The 15,133-nt window shown below is 38.7% G+C and overlaps 1 protein-coding gene and 1 non-coding gene across 2 annotated transcripts in view; both read left to right on the top strand.

Annotated features, from left to right (window-relative positions):
• Window positions 1–3,381: 3,381 nt before the first annotated feature.
• The window catches only part of SNX16 (sorting nexin 16), a 38,723-nt gene continuing 26,971 nt past the window's right edge, over window positions 3,382–15,133 (top strand). The window contains exons 1-3 of the mRNA XM_049782019.1: window positions 3,382–3,842; window positions 8,800–8,886; window positions 13,422–13,570. Coding sequence (XP_049637976.1) covers window positions 3,468–3,842; window positions 8,800–8,886; window positions 13,422–13,570 — 611 coding nt within the window. The 5' untranslated portion in view covers window positions 3,382–3,467. The remainder of the gene's footprint in view (window positions 3,843–8,799; window positions 8,887–13,421; window positions 13,571–15,133) is intronic.
• LOC126021608 (U6 spliceosomal RNA) lies at window positions 7,257–7,360 on the top strand. Its single transcript, XR_007500109.1, has one exon. It is a non-coding gene; the product is annotated as a U6 spliceosomal RNA (small nuclear RNA).

Below are 15,133 nucleotides of genomic sequence, written 5' to 3' on the forward strand. Positions count from 1 at the left end.
CAACAGGTTCTATCTATGGCAACCCATGTGGTCCCAGAGGACTGAAAGGAGTAATTTCTGAGCACAGAGCCAGGAGTAAGGCCTGAGCATGCCAAGTGTGGCACAAAAAAAGTGTATACATACACATACACTCCACACTGGAGTGCAGAAGAATTCCATAACATATAACTATGCTTATGCAAAGCCTACTGGCATGGAAATCAAGGATTCAGACTCCCTTTGAAAAGGGACTTGATATATATTATATTTCCAGCAGGATTTCCACACAAACCTTCAATTTTTTTTCCCTTAGGATCTAAGTGTCACCTCACTAATGAAGAGTAGCAATAATGTACTTAATTTCTTTGTGCCATCCTAAATACCACTAAACTCCTATCCTAAACTTAGGAAAGGGCAAAAGTCACATAATCTTTGCAATCCAGTTGCAGGACAATCTGTTGTTTCTACTTGAACTGAAACGATCTGTTTACTTGAGAAGGATGGAGTTCTCTGAGAATCCATTGTGCAACCAACCCTTTGGGTGTGGCTAATCTGGGAAAAAATAAATATGTACCCTAAGGAAAAAAAATCTTTATATACTAAGTGAATCCACTTCACTTAGATGAAGACTACAAATCCCATGATGCAAAGCACAAGCCCAGACCAAGGTGGACAGTAGTGAACTCCTGAAAAGTGAGATTTTTTTTCTGATCTCCAGTAGGAAAAAAAAATTATCATCAGCCTTCATAGCCTTGCTTGACCTCAAAACGTACATTATCAAGAAGCTGAAACAGATAAAACCAAAAGAGCTTTCAGAAAAATCACCTTCCATCCAGCTCTTGTCCAACCAAAGAGCCCTGGCCCTCTAAAGCCGCACCTCTAGGGGCGGGGCCATTTAAATTAACGCCTAGCTCTCGTCCAACCAGAAAGCCCATCCCTTTATAGCCATGCCCCTTCTGGGGCGGAGCTGTGTTAAGTGACTCCATGTGTCGTCCAATCAGAAAGCCCTATCCCTTATAACCACGCCCCCGAAGGGGCGGGGTCATTTTCGTCCAACCTTTCGAGTCTCGTACGCCCCTTTGGAGGCGGAGTCATTGGTCAGCTTCCACCTCTCGGACAACTAGAACGCTCAGGCCCTTTAAAGCCACGCCCCTTGAGAGGCGGAGCCATTCGTCCAACCTGAGAGCCCTTTCCCTTTAGAGCCACGCCCCAGAGGGTGGATTCATTTAAATTACCTAAATTACCCTCCAGCTCTTACCCAATCAGAAAGCCCTAACCCGTTCAAGCCACGCCTCTAGGGGCGGAACCATTGAAATAGCCCTTCGGCTCCCATCCAACCAGAAAGTCCTCTTCAGAGCCACGCCCATATGAGGGCGGGGCCGATCTTCGATACGTCACTTCCGGAACGGCGACGGCGGCGGAGGCGTCCTAGCTCCTCCTCAGGCGCGCGGCTTCTCTCGGGGCGCTGAGGGGGCGGGGAACACCCGGCTTTCGGGGTTCAAATTTCGGGGGACCTCTCGGAGTTCTGAAGAAAAATAGAAAAGAAGGTCCGGCGGAGCGACATCAGGGCCGCGGACGGACGCCTCAGCCGGATCCCATGTAGAACCGTCCACCGGAAGTGTGCTGGGCTGCTGGACCTGAGGCTGAGGTGAGGACCTGAGGCGCTGGAGGCGGAGGTCCCGCCTGGACCCCGACTTCCGAACCCCGCTTTGGCGAGGCCGCTGGGTCTCTGGGCCCTTCCCGCAGCTCCCCATGAGTCGTTGATCGCCTCAGGGGCTCCCCTCCACCGGCCTCAGCTCGCCCGCCCCGGGCTGGATTCGAACCCGCGACGCTGACAACGCCCTGGAATGTCTCCTGCTCACTCCTCCAGCCCTGTGGACCTGCAAACGAATGGATCAAGGGGCCTTGTGGCCCTGGGGCAAGGCTGACGCCCCCCCCCAGACGACCTTGAAAAGCTTGAAGATGTCAGTCAGAATCCCCCAGTGATTTTTTTGGGGGGGACCCTGCAGGCTGCTGCAATGGAGGAGCCCAGAAACAGCACCTTTGGGGGTCTTTGTATTTTGCAGCAAAGTCTGGGGGTGCTTTGCTCAGAGCCTTGCGCTGTCATTCATTCCTCATCCCTGCTTGCAGCCCCTATTGGCTCACTCACCCCCTCTTGCCTCTCCAGGGCTGGGTTTTTGCAGAGGGTTTTTCTGTTTGTTGGTCTGCAGTCGCTTTTGGGGAAATTCTCTGATCAAAACCATGCTTCTTGCATTGCTGAAGTTATTCAATCCAGGCTGACTCGCTTTTTTGGTGAACTCTCTCTCTCTCCACTTTGCTGATCAAAAACCATGCCTGTCTTGCTTTGCCGAAGTTATTCAAACCAAGCTGACTCATCACTCGGAGGGGAGAGATGATTAAAATATGGATTTCAGAGATTTAAGTACAGATACTTTTTTTGGAGTGTCTAAGTTAGGGAATAGGAAACTAAATGATAATTAAACTTCGCTTCTCATTCTGGGAGGGAAGGAGGGAGAGAGAATTGGAGTAACTGAGTTGGGGATCAGAAAAACTGAATGATTTGTTTAAACTTTGCTCCTCATTCTGGGAGAGAGAGAGGCAGAGCCAGTATATCGGATTTCACCTCTTGTTTTTGTTTTCATAAAGGTGTCATAAAAACTTTGACACGGATTGGAGAACTGGGTGCTTTCAAAGCAATCACTGTTCTGGAACATTCTTGAGAATTTCATTAGCTGAATCATGAAAATATAAATAAATGTGCGCCTTTTGTTTTTCCTACTTTGTACTAGGTCATTATGTAATGCTCATAATTGGGGAGTGAAGCTTTGGGAAGATGCCACTTTCATATAGATAAAGGCAGGTTGAAATAAATGGCAGAAATCTATCAGGAGGAAATTATTCTCCTGATACGAAAGTTAAGAAATAAGCCTCTGGAGCGATTTCTGGGTGTGGCTCAAAAAAGAAAAGAAAAAGAAAACAAGCCTGAGATGTAGATCAGCAATATGTGAGGCCCTGGGTTGAAAAGGCTCTCTTTACATTGCCAAAATATCATTTTAGAGCTGATTTTTTTTTTTATTAAAGAGAGATTAGATCGTGTTTTATTCTAACTAAAATACTAATGTAAGGGGGGAGGGTGTGCCCTAGAGAATCTAGAGTTTTAAGGCTCTTGCCTTGGATACAGTTGACCATGGCAGGATCCCAGCCACTACATATAGTCCTCCAAGCACTGCCAAGAATAATGCTGAGCGTAGAACCAGGGGTAACTGCTAAGTACTTCCTGGGGTACATCCAACCCTGCAAACCCTCCTGAGTAGTAAATGTATATGATCTTTTGTTTTCTTTTGGTTACTGCCCACATTAAAAACTAATCTGACAATATGTTCTCATTTTTAGATAGTTCCCAAGAAGAAATCATGGATTGTATAAAAGTCATCCTCTAAGTGTTTGGACTCAGCAGTGTGCAGGTTTGCTGCACAGGCAAAAGGAAGATGGCGACTCCTTACGTACCAGTTCCAATGCCTATAGGCAATTCTTCTTCCAGCTTTACAACCAACAGAAACCAAAGAAGTTCTTCTTTTGGGAGCATCTCTACAAGCTCAAGCTCTTCAAAAGGCCAGTTGGAAGACTGTAATATGGGTCATTCTAAACAGACAACTGTTCCTTATCAAACGGATAATACATCATCTGTCTCTAGCAGTCCCCTCATAAGGACGAAATTTACAGGAACAAATTCTTCCATTGAGTATTCTGCTAGACCAAAAGAAAATGAAGAACAAAATCCTGAAACAATAAATTGGGAAAATAGACCTTCTACACCTACGATACTGGGCTATGAAGTAATGGAAGAAAGAGCTAAATTTACTGTAAGTATTGAACTCTGCTTTACACAAATAGAAAAAATGGACTAACCTATGTTCTGAATTGGTGTTGAATTATTATTAGCCTATACTTAAGAGTTTTTTGAACATAAAATGGAAATCATTAACATCTCTAAATTTTGACCTGTAATAGTCAGTAGATGCCTATAAAATTAATACATGGTTAAGAATTACTGACATCCCAAAAGTCCCATGTTATCCTCATTTTAACGCTCCAGTTAATATATAGTGTCCTGATTTTGCCTATTTTTGTACTTTAAATTAAATTATGGGGCATATGCTCGTTTATCTGTGTTATCTTTTCTGGAGTTGTGTTTGTTAGATTCATCCTTGATCTCGAATGTAATTGTAGGCAACTGATAGTTATTGCTGAAACTATTGCTTTATATAACTATACCACAATTTGTTGGTCTGTTATTGAAGAACATGGGTCAATTCTAGTTTGGGGCTACAAATACTACTGTTGTGAATGTGTTAGTGCTGGTTACTCAGTAAGTATAGGTGTACATTTTATTTGATATCTACAAGGAGTAGAATTGGTAGACCTTACTCCTGCTTTAGAAGCTTCTGATAAGCAGTTCTCCACAATGGTTGAGAATAAGCTGGCAGCAATATATGAGGGTTCTAGTTACTCTACATCTTCCCAGCACGTGGTATTTTGCATTTTGTCCTGTGGTTTTAACAAGCGTCTTTATAAATAAAGACCTTTTAATAAGTGAAGGTAAGTTTTAGAAATTGAAGATCTTTTTTTGGATGTGGGGCCACAACCAGCACTTATTCCTGGCTCTAGGCTCAGAAATCAATTATGGTAGGCCCAAGAGGACCATTTGGAGCCAGGGATCAAATCTGGTCTGGCCACCTGGAAGGCAAGCGTCCTACCTGCTGTAGGGTATCGCTGTGGCCCTTAAGACTTTTTTTCTAAGATGATTATTATTGTCATTAAATTCATCCCTTTTGCTATATTTGTTGCAATGACAAAGGTGGGAGTCATTCATTGGATTGAGGTGCTCACACATTGAATTGTGCTGGTCAGGGCCCCAAACTTACCATAGGCTTCTATCAAGCCCCTGCATTGTTCCAGTGATACTACCCACTTTCAGAAGACTATGTAGGTTAACCTAGCAGGGGTCTCAAACTCAATTTACCTGAGGGCCGCAGGAGGCAAAGTCAGAGTGATCCTTGAGTGCAAAGTCAGTAGTAAGCCTTGAACATTGGGGGGTGTGACCCAAACAACTAAAAACAAAACAAAACAAAAAAAGATTCATCTAGGGCAGGGCCATATAATGTTGTACGGAGGGCCTTTTGCGGCCCGCGGCCCGGGAGTTTGAGACCCCTGAAAGGAGAACTAAAATACTTAATGTAGTGTGTCTGAATCTGTGAGTATAATTTATTGGCTTAAATTTTCTTCATCTTTTAATAAAGTTTTGTGAGAGTCACAAAGTAACTGAGATAACTGGGAAAGCAAAGGAATTTGATAGGAAAATCAAGCAGGGCATGTGGACTCTGCATTAGATGGGAATCTGAAAAGGTTTTAAGAAGATAAGCTTATTCTGACTACTGTAATGAGAGTAACTTTGTGGGGCAAAGAATACACCCAGGTGACAGGTAGGTCCTTATAGTAAAAGATGGTATGAGCTGGGGTGATGAGTAAGTACACGATGGGATGTGATTCTTGATCTGTTTTGAAAATTATGCTGTTCAAGTAGGATGTTGGAGAAAGGGAAATTAAAAAATGACCCCAAATTTAGAGGGAGGGAGGGAGGGAGGAGCGAGGGAAGGAGGGAGGGGGGAGGGAGGGAGGAAGGAAGGAAGGAAGGAAGGAAGGAAGGAAGGAAGGAAGGAAGGAAGGAAGGAAGGAAGGAAGGAAGGAAGGAAGGAAGGAAGGAAGGGAAAGGAAGGAAGGAAAATACTTGCATGTAGCTGACCTCCGTTTCATTCCTTGCATGTGTGGAAACCACCTCCTAGCCCCCAAGTACTGCCAGGGGTCAGTCCTGATCACAGACCAGGAGTAACCCCTCAACAAAATCCACCCCCATAAAAGAAAAAGAAAATGGAGGTGTTAGTTATGTATTTTCATGGGAGTGTGCCTAGAAGAGGGGGTCATTTGTACATGTTTAGGGGAAAAGTGCAAGCGTGAGACAGAAGCTTGGAAGTCTTAGGTTTATAATAAACCTTTGCTTATTAGGTTTTTGGGGATGGATAGATAGATAGATAGATAGATAGATAGATAGATAGATAGATAGATAGATAGATAGATAGATAGATAGATAGGAAGTCTTAGGTTTATAATAAACCTTTGCCTATTAGATAGATAGATAGATAGATAGATAGATAGATAGATAGATAGATAGATAGATAGATAGATAGATAGATAGATAGATAGATAGGAAGTCTTAGGTTTATAATAAACCTTTGCCTATTAGATAGATAGATAGATAGATAGATAGATAGATAGATAGATAGATAGATAGGAAGTCTTAGGTTTATAATAAACCTTTGCCTATTAGATAGATAGATAGATAGATAGATAGATAGATAGATAGATAGATAGATAGATAGATAGATAGATAGATAGGAAGTCTTAGGTTTATAATAAACCTTTGCCTATTAGGTTTTTGGGCATAGATAGATAGATAGATAGATAGATAGATAGATAGATAGATAGATAGATAGATAGATAGATAGATATTAGGTTTTGGGCCACACCCAGTAACACTCAGGGTAAGATAGATAGATAGATAGATAGATAGATAGATAGATAGATAGATAGATAGATAGATAGATAGATAGATAGATAGATATTGGGTTTTTGGGCCACACCCAGTAACACTCAGGGTACTCCTGGCTCTGCACTCCGAAATCGCTCCGACCACATGGGATGCCAGGAATCGAACCTGGTTCTGTCCCAGGTGTCTGCATGCAAAGCAAACGCCCTATCCATATGCTATCACTTCAGCCCCTAACTTTATATATATTTTTGAGTTGATCTCTGAACTAAATAAAGTGTTTGGACTTAAGTGGTGACATGTTATAGTCAACTCTTTAAAAAGAGTTTAAAATTAAGTACCTAGCTAGAATGAAGTCGTTAGTAGCAACTGGAAAGAATCACAAAGTGTGCTGTTTCTGTTGAAAATGTTTCAATTTCCTGCTACCAGTTACATCATTTCCAGAATACAATAATTTACATACTCCTGATTTGTGCACCTTTATGTTTGCATTTTTGTAATTCAGTGTTATAATTTACTAGCAATATTTTAAAAAGGACTATATTAAAAGACACTACATAATAGTGTATACTAAGTTTCAAAAAGAGTACAGACAATAAGTGCTATTAGGAATGATTAGTACTTGTACCCAATGCTTTTAATGAAAGAAAAATTTAAAAAAATAAAGCTTTCTGTGCTCGCTTCAGCAGCATATATACTAAAATTGGAACGATACAGAGATTAGTATGGCCCCTGCACAAGGATGACACACAAATTCGTGAAGCATTCCATATTTTTTCTTAAAATAGATTAATTAAAAATAAAAAATAAAGCTTTCTAGAAAAATTGAAGTACAAAATTCTGTGTTTCATCGAGAAATGGAGTCTAGTTTAATAGTTAGAAGAGAGAGGTTTTTTTTCATGCAGGAAAGTTAAAATACAGATCATATATAAACCCAAATTTTTTTACCATGCATCTGTTCATACTCAAAAATCTGAAGTTGATTTGACCCTCTTGTTTGAATTAGTTTTTTTAACATGTAATTGTTTCCTTTGTGCCTCCTTTGAGACAATATTTGGTCAGAACTTACTGGACTCTCAAAGAGTGTACCCCATTTTATCACCTTCTCTCCTTTGTATATTACAAAGAAATTGCTTGTTTTTCATAAGTTAAAAAACTCTTGCTAGTTCTCCTAAAGACTTAGAGTATTATGTAAAGAAGAAAAATCAAATGAGAAGGGTCTAAAGTTTCTAAATTAGCAGGTTGTCTGTAGAACAGCAGTATCCAGTAGGACTATAACACAAATGTGAGTTATATTCGTAATTTTTACTAGTCATGTCAAAAGTTAGTAAAAAGCACACAGGCAAAATTATATTAGTAAAATATTTTTAACTTAATATATCCAAAAAAGATTTCAGTGTGTAATCAACAGAATTATTTTAGTTGAGTATTCTTATTGGTTTATATTAAATTGTTAAAATATGTGTCTTTTACACTCACAGCACACCTTAATTTGGGCCAGTCATATTTGACGTATTCTATAGCCTGCAGTGGCTAGAGGGCAGCTGTAGAGTCACAGTTTCTACTGTGCAATACAAATATACTTTCTTCAAAGGGATTTTTAATTCAGCATACTTTATGTGTGCTTCACATTTATTTTGGCCCAAAGTACTGTACCAAAGATGTCAAATATTTTACTAGTGCTCCGTTCTAAGTAGTATCTCCTCATAATTAACTCCAAAATTATTTTTAAATAGATCCTAGTTTTTCTAGTTAGATACTTTTTTAAATATTGAATGGCTTCAAACAAGATTTTCTATTCAATAGCATTAGATGTTATAATTATATAAATATAACTGTGCGTGGACATTTTTTAGTTTGTATTTCAGCTCTGAAAATTTCAACAAAGTATTTAGAAATTTTTGTTGTTGTTGAGCCTGAAATTTTAGTTTCTTTAAGAGAAAACTGACTATTTTCTTTTAAAATCGTACATTTTTTTCAATAGTTTTTAAATATGTAGACATACATTTTGGAGCTTCTGAGTAAATGTATTAGTGTGCACAATTTTGTCATTCATATTTCTAAAGGAAAAAATATTGCTTTTGAAACCTACATTGTTTTTAGATTTGGTAGTCAAAATGATTTCTAATTTTTATGTAATAATATATATAATCTGGATTAAGAGAATTTTTTTTAAACTGGTTTATTTGAAGTTTTAAATCTCTCTCTCTGTATAGGTATATAAAATATTAGTAAAGAAAACACCAGAAGAAAGCTGGGTAGTTTTCAGAAGATATACTGACTTCTCTAGACTTAATGATAAAGTAAGTACTTTATGGGATGGCATAGATCGACCCATAAATTTAAACTTAACTTTTAAATTTTGAATGATTTTCTTTCCCGAATAGTTCTTAGGTTTTGTGTTATTTCCCTTCCATTTTATTTATTTAAAGTTTATTTTTGCTCTTTCATAAGAAAAAATTAACTCTAACTTTACTTTGATAATTTTTAAATGTCTTTTGTCTTATATAGAGTTGCCCTTTGGGCAAATACAAATAGCTCTTTTTACTTATTTTTGTGATGTTTTGTTGTTGTTCTAGTTGTGGGGACTCCTAATCCCAACCATTTGGTAGTCCCAAAGGCATCCCAAGGTCTCCTCTGAACCCTGTAGATTCTCTTATTATAAGTCTCATCCCCAGTGCCATAATAATTAATACAAAATATAAAAACCTTATAATTGGGGCTTGAGTGCAAGCGGAAGGGCTTTTGCCTTGCACACACTGACCTAAGACGGACCACGCACAGTTTGATCCCCAGCGTCCCATATGGTCCCCCAAGCCAGGAGCGATTTCTGAACCCATAACCAGGAGTAACCCCTGAGCGTCATCTGGTGAGGCCCCAAAGCCAAAAATAAAAAAAAAAAAATTCTTATAGTTGTTAATGAGATATTATATAACTGTGTGAATTTGAAAGATATTTAACTATTAAGACCCTTAAGTTATAAGACTGCTAGAGAACAAGCAAAATATGTTTTCAATGTACTGTAAAGTTTTACACTGCTGTGCAACAAAATACCACAAACTTTGCAGCTTATAGAACACCTGTTTATTATATACAGCTTTGTGTGAGCTCAGCTGGCTCATTTCAGCGCAGTGTCACACAGGGTCAAAATCAAGCTTTTGGTTCTTTTGGACTTTTATCTGGACACTCTGGGGAAGAATCAGATTCCAGGCTCTCTTGGGGTGTAGGCGGACTTCAGTTTCTTGCAGTTGTAGGAATGAGGTTCCTATTTCCTTCCTGGCTGTCAGCCGGGGATTGTTCAGAGGTCCCAGAGGCTGCTCTCAAGCTCTCTGAAGTCTTTGCCTATGATCCCGACTTCTTCAAAGCCAACAGTAGCAAGCCAAGTCATTTTTTTGTGTTTTGTTTGAATCTCTTAGACTTTCTTTTCTGCCACCAGACTGGGGTAAAACTGCTCTTGGAAGTTTTATTTTTAATTGCTTTTAAAGGTGATAAAATTGGCTCACTCAGAGAATCATCCTATCTGAAGGTCAGATATAAGATACATAATTACATTTGCAAAAATCCCCTTTGCTATCTAACAACTAAATCATAGAATTTGTACCAGGAGCAAAAATAATTTTTCTGCCATCTGCCAAAGAGGATAATAATAAAATTTAAGTAAATAAGTCCTTTAAAATAAATGTTAAAAGGCCGGAGAGATAGCACAGAGGTAGGGTGTTTGCCTTGCATGCAGCAGGACAGTGGTTTGAATCCCGGCATTGTCCCCTGAGCCTGCCAGAAGCAACTTCTGAGCGTAGAGCCAGGAGTAACCTTTGAGCGCTGCCGGGTGTGACCCAAGAAACAAACAAACAAACAAACAAATAAATGTTAAAAGTAAAAATACAGAAAACAAAGCAGATGGTATACATACTATATATACAAATTAACAGATTTCCAAAATATTAAAATCATAACCCCAAGAAAATAAAATCAGAAACTTTTTTCTCTGTTGAGTTGGCATATTTAAAAAGATGCTATCCATGGTTGAAATTCTTAATCTTCCTAGAGAGCACTCTCAAACTATGCATAATTTTAACAATTGAATTTGAGGGCTTTATCTCATATATAAGTCTTACTTCCACTTCTTTTCTGAATGTTTTAAATTGATATACCCTAAAAGTATTTGGGAATGATTTTATTCCCCAAATGGGAAACCCCAATTATGTGACTTTACAAACTACCTGACCATTCGCAAGTTCTTGCTATTCTGAAAACATTCAAAACTCATTTGAATTAAAAGATAAAATAATGAAGGTTAAACATGATACTGTTTTATCTTTTACAAAGACTATATAAAAATTATATAGATGCAATCCTAACTTTAATGAGAGTTTACATTATCCAGTTATCAGTAGTTAAATGGTATTGAGAAAATAAAAACATCCTCTTAACAATTTGAAAACTATTTAACGTTGCTTTATTGGTTTAAAACTGAAACATTTCAGGGCTGGAGTGATAGTACATTTGGCAGATGTTTGCCTTGCATGCATCCAACCCAAGTTTAATCCCCAGCATCCATATGGTTCCCTGAAGTCTCCAGAAATGATTCCTTAGTGCAGAGCCAGTAATACCTTTGAGCACAGACAACGAGACCAAAACAAACTAACCGTGCATTGCACACATATACCATTATAATGTTGAAAGTTCTAAGACTACTTTATTCTTGCATTGCATGTAACCAGTTCAATCCCTTCTTATCAAGCTATGATTCCCACCAAGCCCTGCCAGGTGTGAGCTCTGAGCAAAAACCAAGAAAAGTTCTTGAGCACTAATAGGTATGGATGGCCTAAACCACACTGTCTCCCAGTCTCCCTCCCATCAAAAAAAAAATCTTAAATCCAATAGGGTTTACTTCTTCTAAGCTGTTACTATTTTATTTTCATTACAATGCATTAACAGAACTCCTAAACCAAACTGTTCGGTATCATCATGATACTCACAAATCAAAGTTTTCAGGTGTCCAAATACTGCTCTAATTTTTGTCTTTCATTGTTATCTTCCAGCGTTTATAGAAATGTGGACACATTACATTTTATATTTTAATTCATTATATTTTAAATATTTTATAGTCATGTTTTAAATATGGACAGATCATATTTTATACTGTTACTGAACTGTGAAATTTTCCCTTTGCTACCATGTACATTTAAGTACATAAATATGATTTTATCCAGTTATTGAACATAGATAATTGACCATATATATTGACTATATTATAGACTATAGTCCAGTTTAGTACAATGCTACAGTCTAGTTTAGAAGAGTGAAAAGTGTCTTTCATAAAAGAGGTTATGGTGCTTACTTTGCAGACAGCCTATCTTAATTTGATCATCAGCATTGCATATGGTCCCCTGCATATGGTCCAAAAGTTTGAGCAGCACAGGGTATTCCCAAAAACAAGAATGTAAAATTTAAACAATATGCAAAATGGATCTAAACCAAAATGCAAAGAATAAAACTATAAGCATCTAGGAAAAACCATAGATGAAAATATTTCAATTTTAGATAAACAAATTTTCTTAGGTAGAATCTTTATTTTTCTAATAATAGCTTTAAGCACCATGGTTACAAACATGTTTGTAGTTGGATTTCAATCATAAAAAGTTTGTCGTCCCCCCCCCCATCACTAGTGCAACCTTCTGCCACCAATGCCCCCATCTTCCCCCATCTCCAGATAGAATCTTTAAAAGTGTACAATCCAGTAAGGAAAAAGATGGGTAAATTAAACAATCTAATTGAAAGCTGTGCTCTTTCAAGACTTTAAAGATTATTAAAATGACAAATCACAGGGCCAGAACGATAGCACAGTGGATAGGGATTTTGCCTTGCACATGGCTGCCCTGGTTTCATGCCCAGCCTGCCAGGATTAATTTCTCAGCGCAGAGCCAGGAGTGACCCTTGGAGTAACCAGTGCCACCAAGTGTGGTCCAAAAACCAAAAAAATAAATAGGCATTAGTTGGGAAAAAAATACTGTTTCATACATATACATGTACTTCAGAAAAGACTTTGATCTAGAACTCTTAGATATTAATAAAAGTAATACAATTTTTTAACTAAGTAAAAACATTTTAATAGATAAATTACTATAGAATATATGCAGATCCAAATAAGATGCGATATGATCAGTCTCATTTATCAAAACAGATAAGCTGATAATATTTTTATTGCTGTTTTGTATTGGGGTCTTTCTTTTTTACTTTTATTGGTTTTTGGTTTTTCGGTCACACCTCATGGTGCTCATAGGTTACTCCTGGCTTTGCTCAGAAATCGCTCCTGGCAGCCTCAGCAGACCATATGGGATGCCAGGAATCGAACTGGATTTCGTCAGTCTGGGATTGGCCACATGCAAAGCAAACACCCTACCACTGTGCTATCACTCTGGCCCCTTTATTGCTGTTTTGAGGTTATACCTAGTAGTACTCAGGGGCTGTTCCTAGCTCTGTGTTTACGGTGACCCTGCTGGTGGTCCTCACGATATAATGTCAGCTGTATGCAAGGCAGGCACCTTACACCCTTCACCTCCATGTTATCTTTCAGGTCCCAGAAATGCTGATTATTAAAATCTCAATGAACTGCTATGTACCTACTGAGAATGGCTAATGTTAGAAATATGCCAAGTGTTGACAAGAATACAGAGCATCTAACCATTGTACTACAAAATCAACAACCCAAAAAGTGCTTAAAAAAACCGCTTAGCTGAATTTGATTTGAATTTTAATGTTTCATAAATAGTTTGATATAGTCAGCAGTCTAGATTTTGTCAAGTTGATGTAATTGTATTTTGTTTTTGTTTTTCAGTTAAAAGATATGTTTCCAGGCTTCCGATTAGCACTTCCACCAAAACGTTGGTTCAAAGATAACTACAATACCGACTTTTTAGAAGATAGACAACTAGGATTACAAGCATTTCTTCAAAATTTAATAGCTCATAAGGACATTGCTAACTGGTATGTAACAAGTTGAGTTAAGAAGTTATAAAAAGGGCCTGAAGAGATAGCTCAGTGGTGTTTGCCTTGCAAGCAGCTGATCCAGGACCAAAGGTGGTTGGTTTGAATTCCGGTGTCCCATATGGTCCCCCGTGCCTGCCAGGAGCTATTTCTGAGCAGACAGCCAGGAGTAACCCCTGAGCATCGCCGGGTGTGGCCCAAAAACCAAAAAAAAAAGGAAGTTATAAAAAAATATTTCAGGGGCCGGGCGGTGGCGCTGGAGGTAAGGTGCCTGCCTTACCTGCGCTAGCCTTGGAAGGACCACGGTTCGATCCCCCAGCATCCCATATGGTCCCCCAAGCCAGGAGCGACTTCTGAGCGCATAGCCAGGAGTAACCCCTGAGCGTCACTGGGTGTGGCCCAAAAAAAAACAAAAACAAAATATTTCAACTGGTTTAAGCTAAACAATAATTGTAAGACCATGGCTTTTAATCACAAAAATATTGGGTTGGAGTATATTATTTATTATCTAAAACATGGTGGTATTTTCTTACTTTTGTTGTGTCATATCATCATACATTTAGTGAGTAAGAAAACTTAAATTTTAAATAAGTTATGTCATTTACTTTAGGTACCCAATTGTCTTCTTTGAGGTGATAGATAGCACTTTTTAAAGAAATTAAGCTTTCACAGGGCTGGAGCGATAACACAGCAGTAAGGCGTTTGCCTTGCACGCGGCCAACACAGAACGGATCCTGTTTCGAATCCCAGCATCTCATATGGTCTCCTGTGCCTGCCAGGAGCAACTTCTGAGCACCGCCAGATGTGACCCAAAAGCCAAAAAGAAAAAAGAAAAGAAAAGAAATTACTCCCCCAAAAAATATAAAAAATGGACCAGAGCGATAGCACACTGGTAGAATGTTTTCCTTGCACACAGCTAATTCTGTGTTTAAACACAGCTAACACCTGCGTTTAATTCCCAGTGTCCCATATGGTCCCCCTAGCCTGGAACGATTTCTGAGCACATAGCCAGGAGCTGAGCGTCATTGGGTGTGGCCCAAAAACAACAACAACAACAACAAAACTCAAAACAGAAATTAGGCTTTCTTTTGAGCAAAGTACCGTATTTTTTGCTCTGTAAGATGCACATAGTTTTTAAATGCTCTCCTTTCCTCCCCTGCACTCAAGCTTCAGTTCCAGGTGACAGATCCTCCATAATATGCATAATATAACTTTGGAGGGGGGGAATGTGGATCTTAGGGTATGAAAAATATGGTAAGTCATTTTTCTTAAAATGCTATCTGGTATGATATAGATTATAAAAGTAGCGGAAACTCAGAAAAGGAAAAGATCAGTACTATTTGTGGGCAGTCAAGCAGTCCTGAAAGTAGAAAGTATAATTTTTTTTTAATTGGGGAGTATATACCCAGCGGTGGTCAGAGTGTGCCATATGTGATACTAGATTTTGAAGCAAGGTTGCAACTACAACCTCATAGTAGGCAAGTGCCTTAACCTTTTCATTATTTCTCTGGCTGGAAATGGAATTTGAGAGCATTAAAGACTAGACTAAAACTATGAGTTAGA

Source organism: Suncus etruscus, chromosome 10 (genome assembly GCF_024139225.1).
Source record: "Suncus etruscus isolate mSunEtr1 chromosome 10, mSunEtr1.pri.cur, whole genome shotgun sequence".
Classification (NCBI taxonomy): Eukaryota; Metazoa; Chordata; class Mammalia; order Eulipotyphla; family Soricidae; genus Suncus; species Suncus etruscus.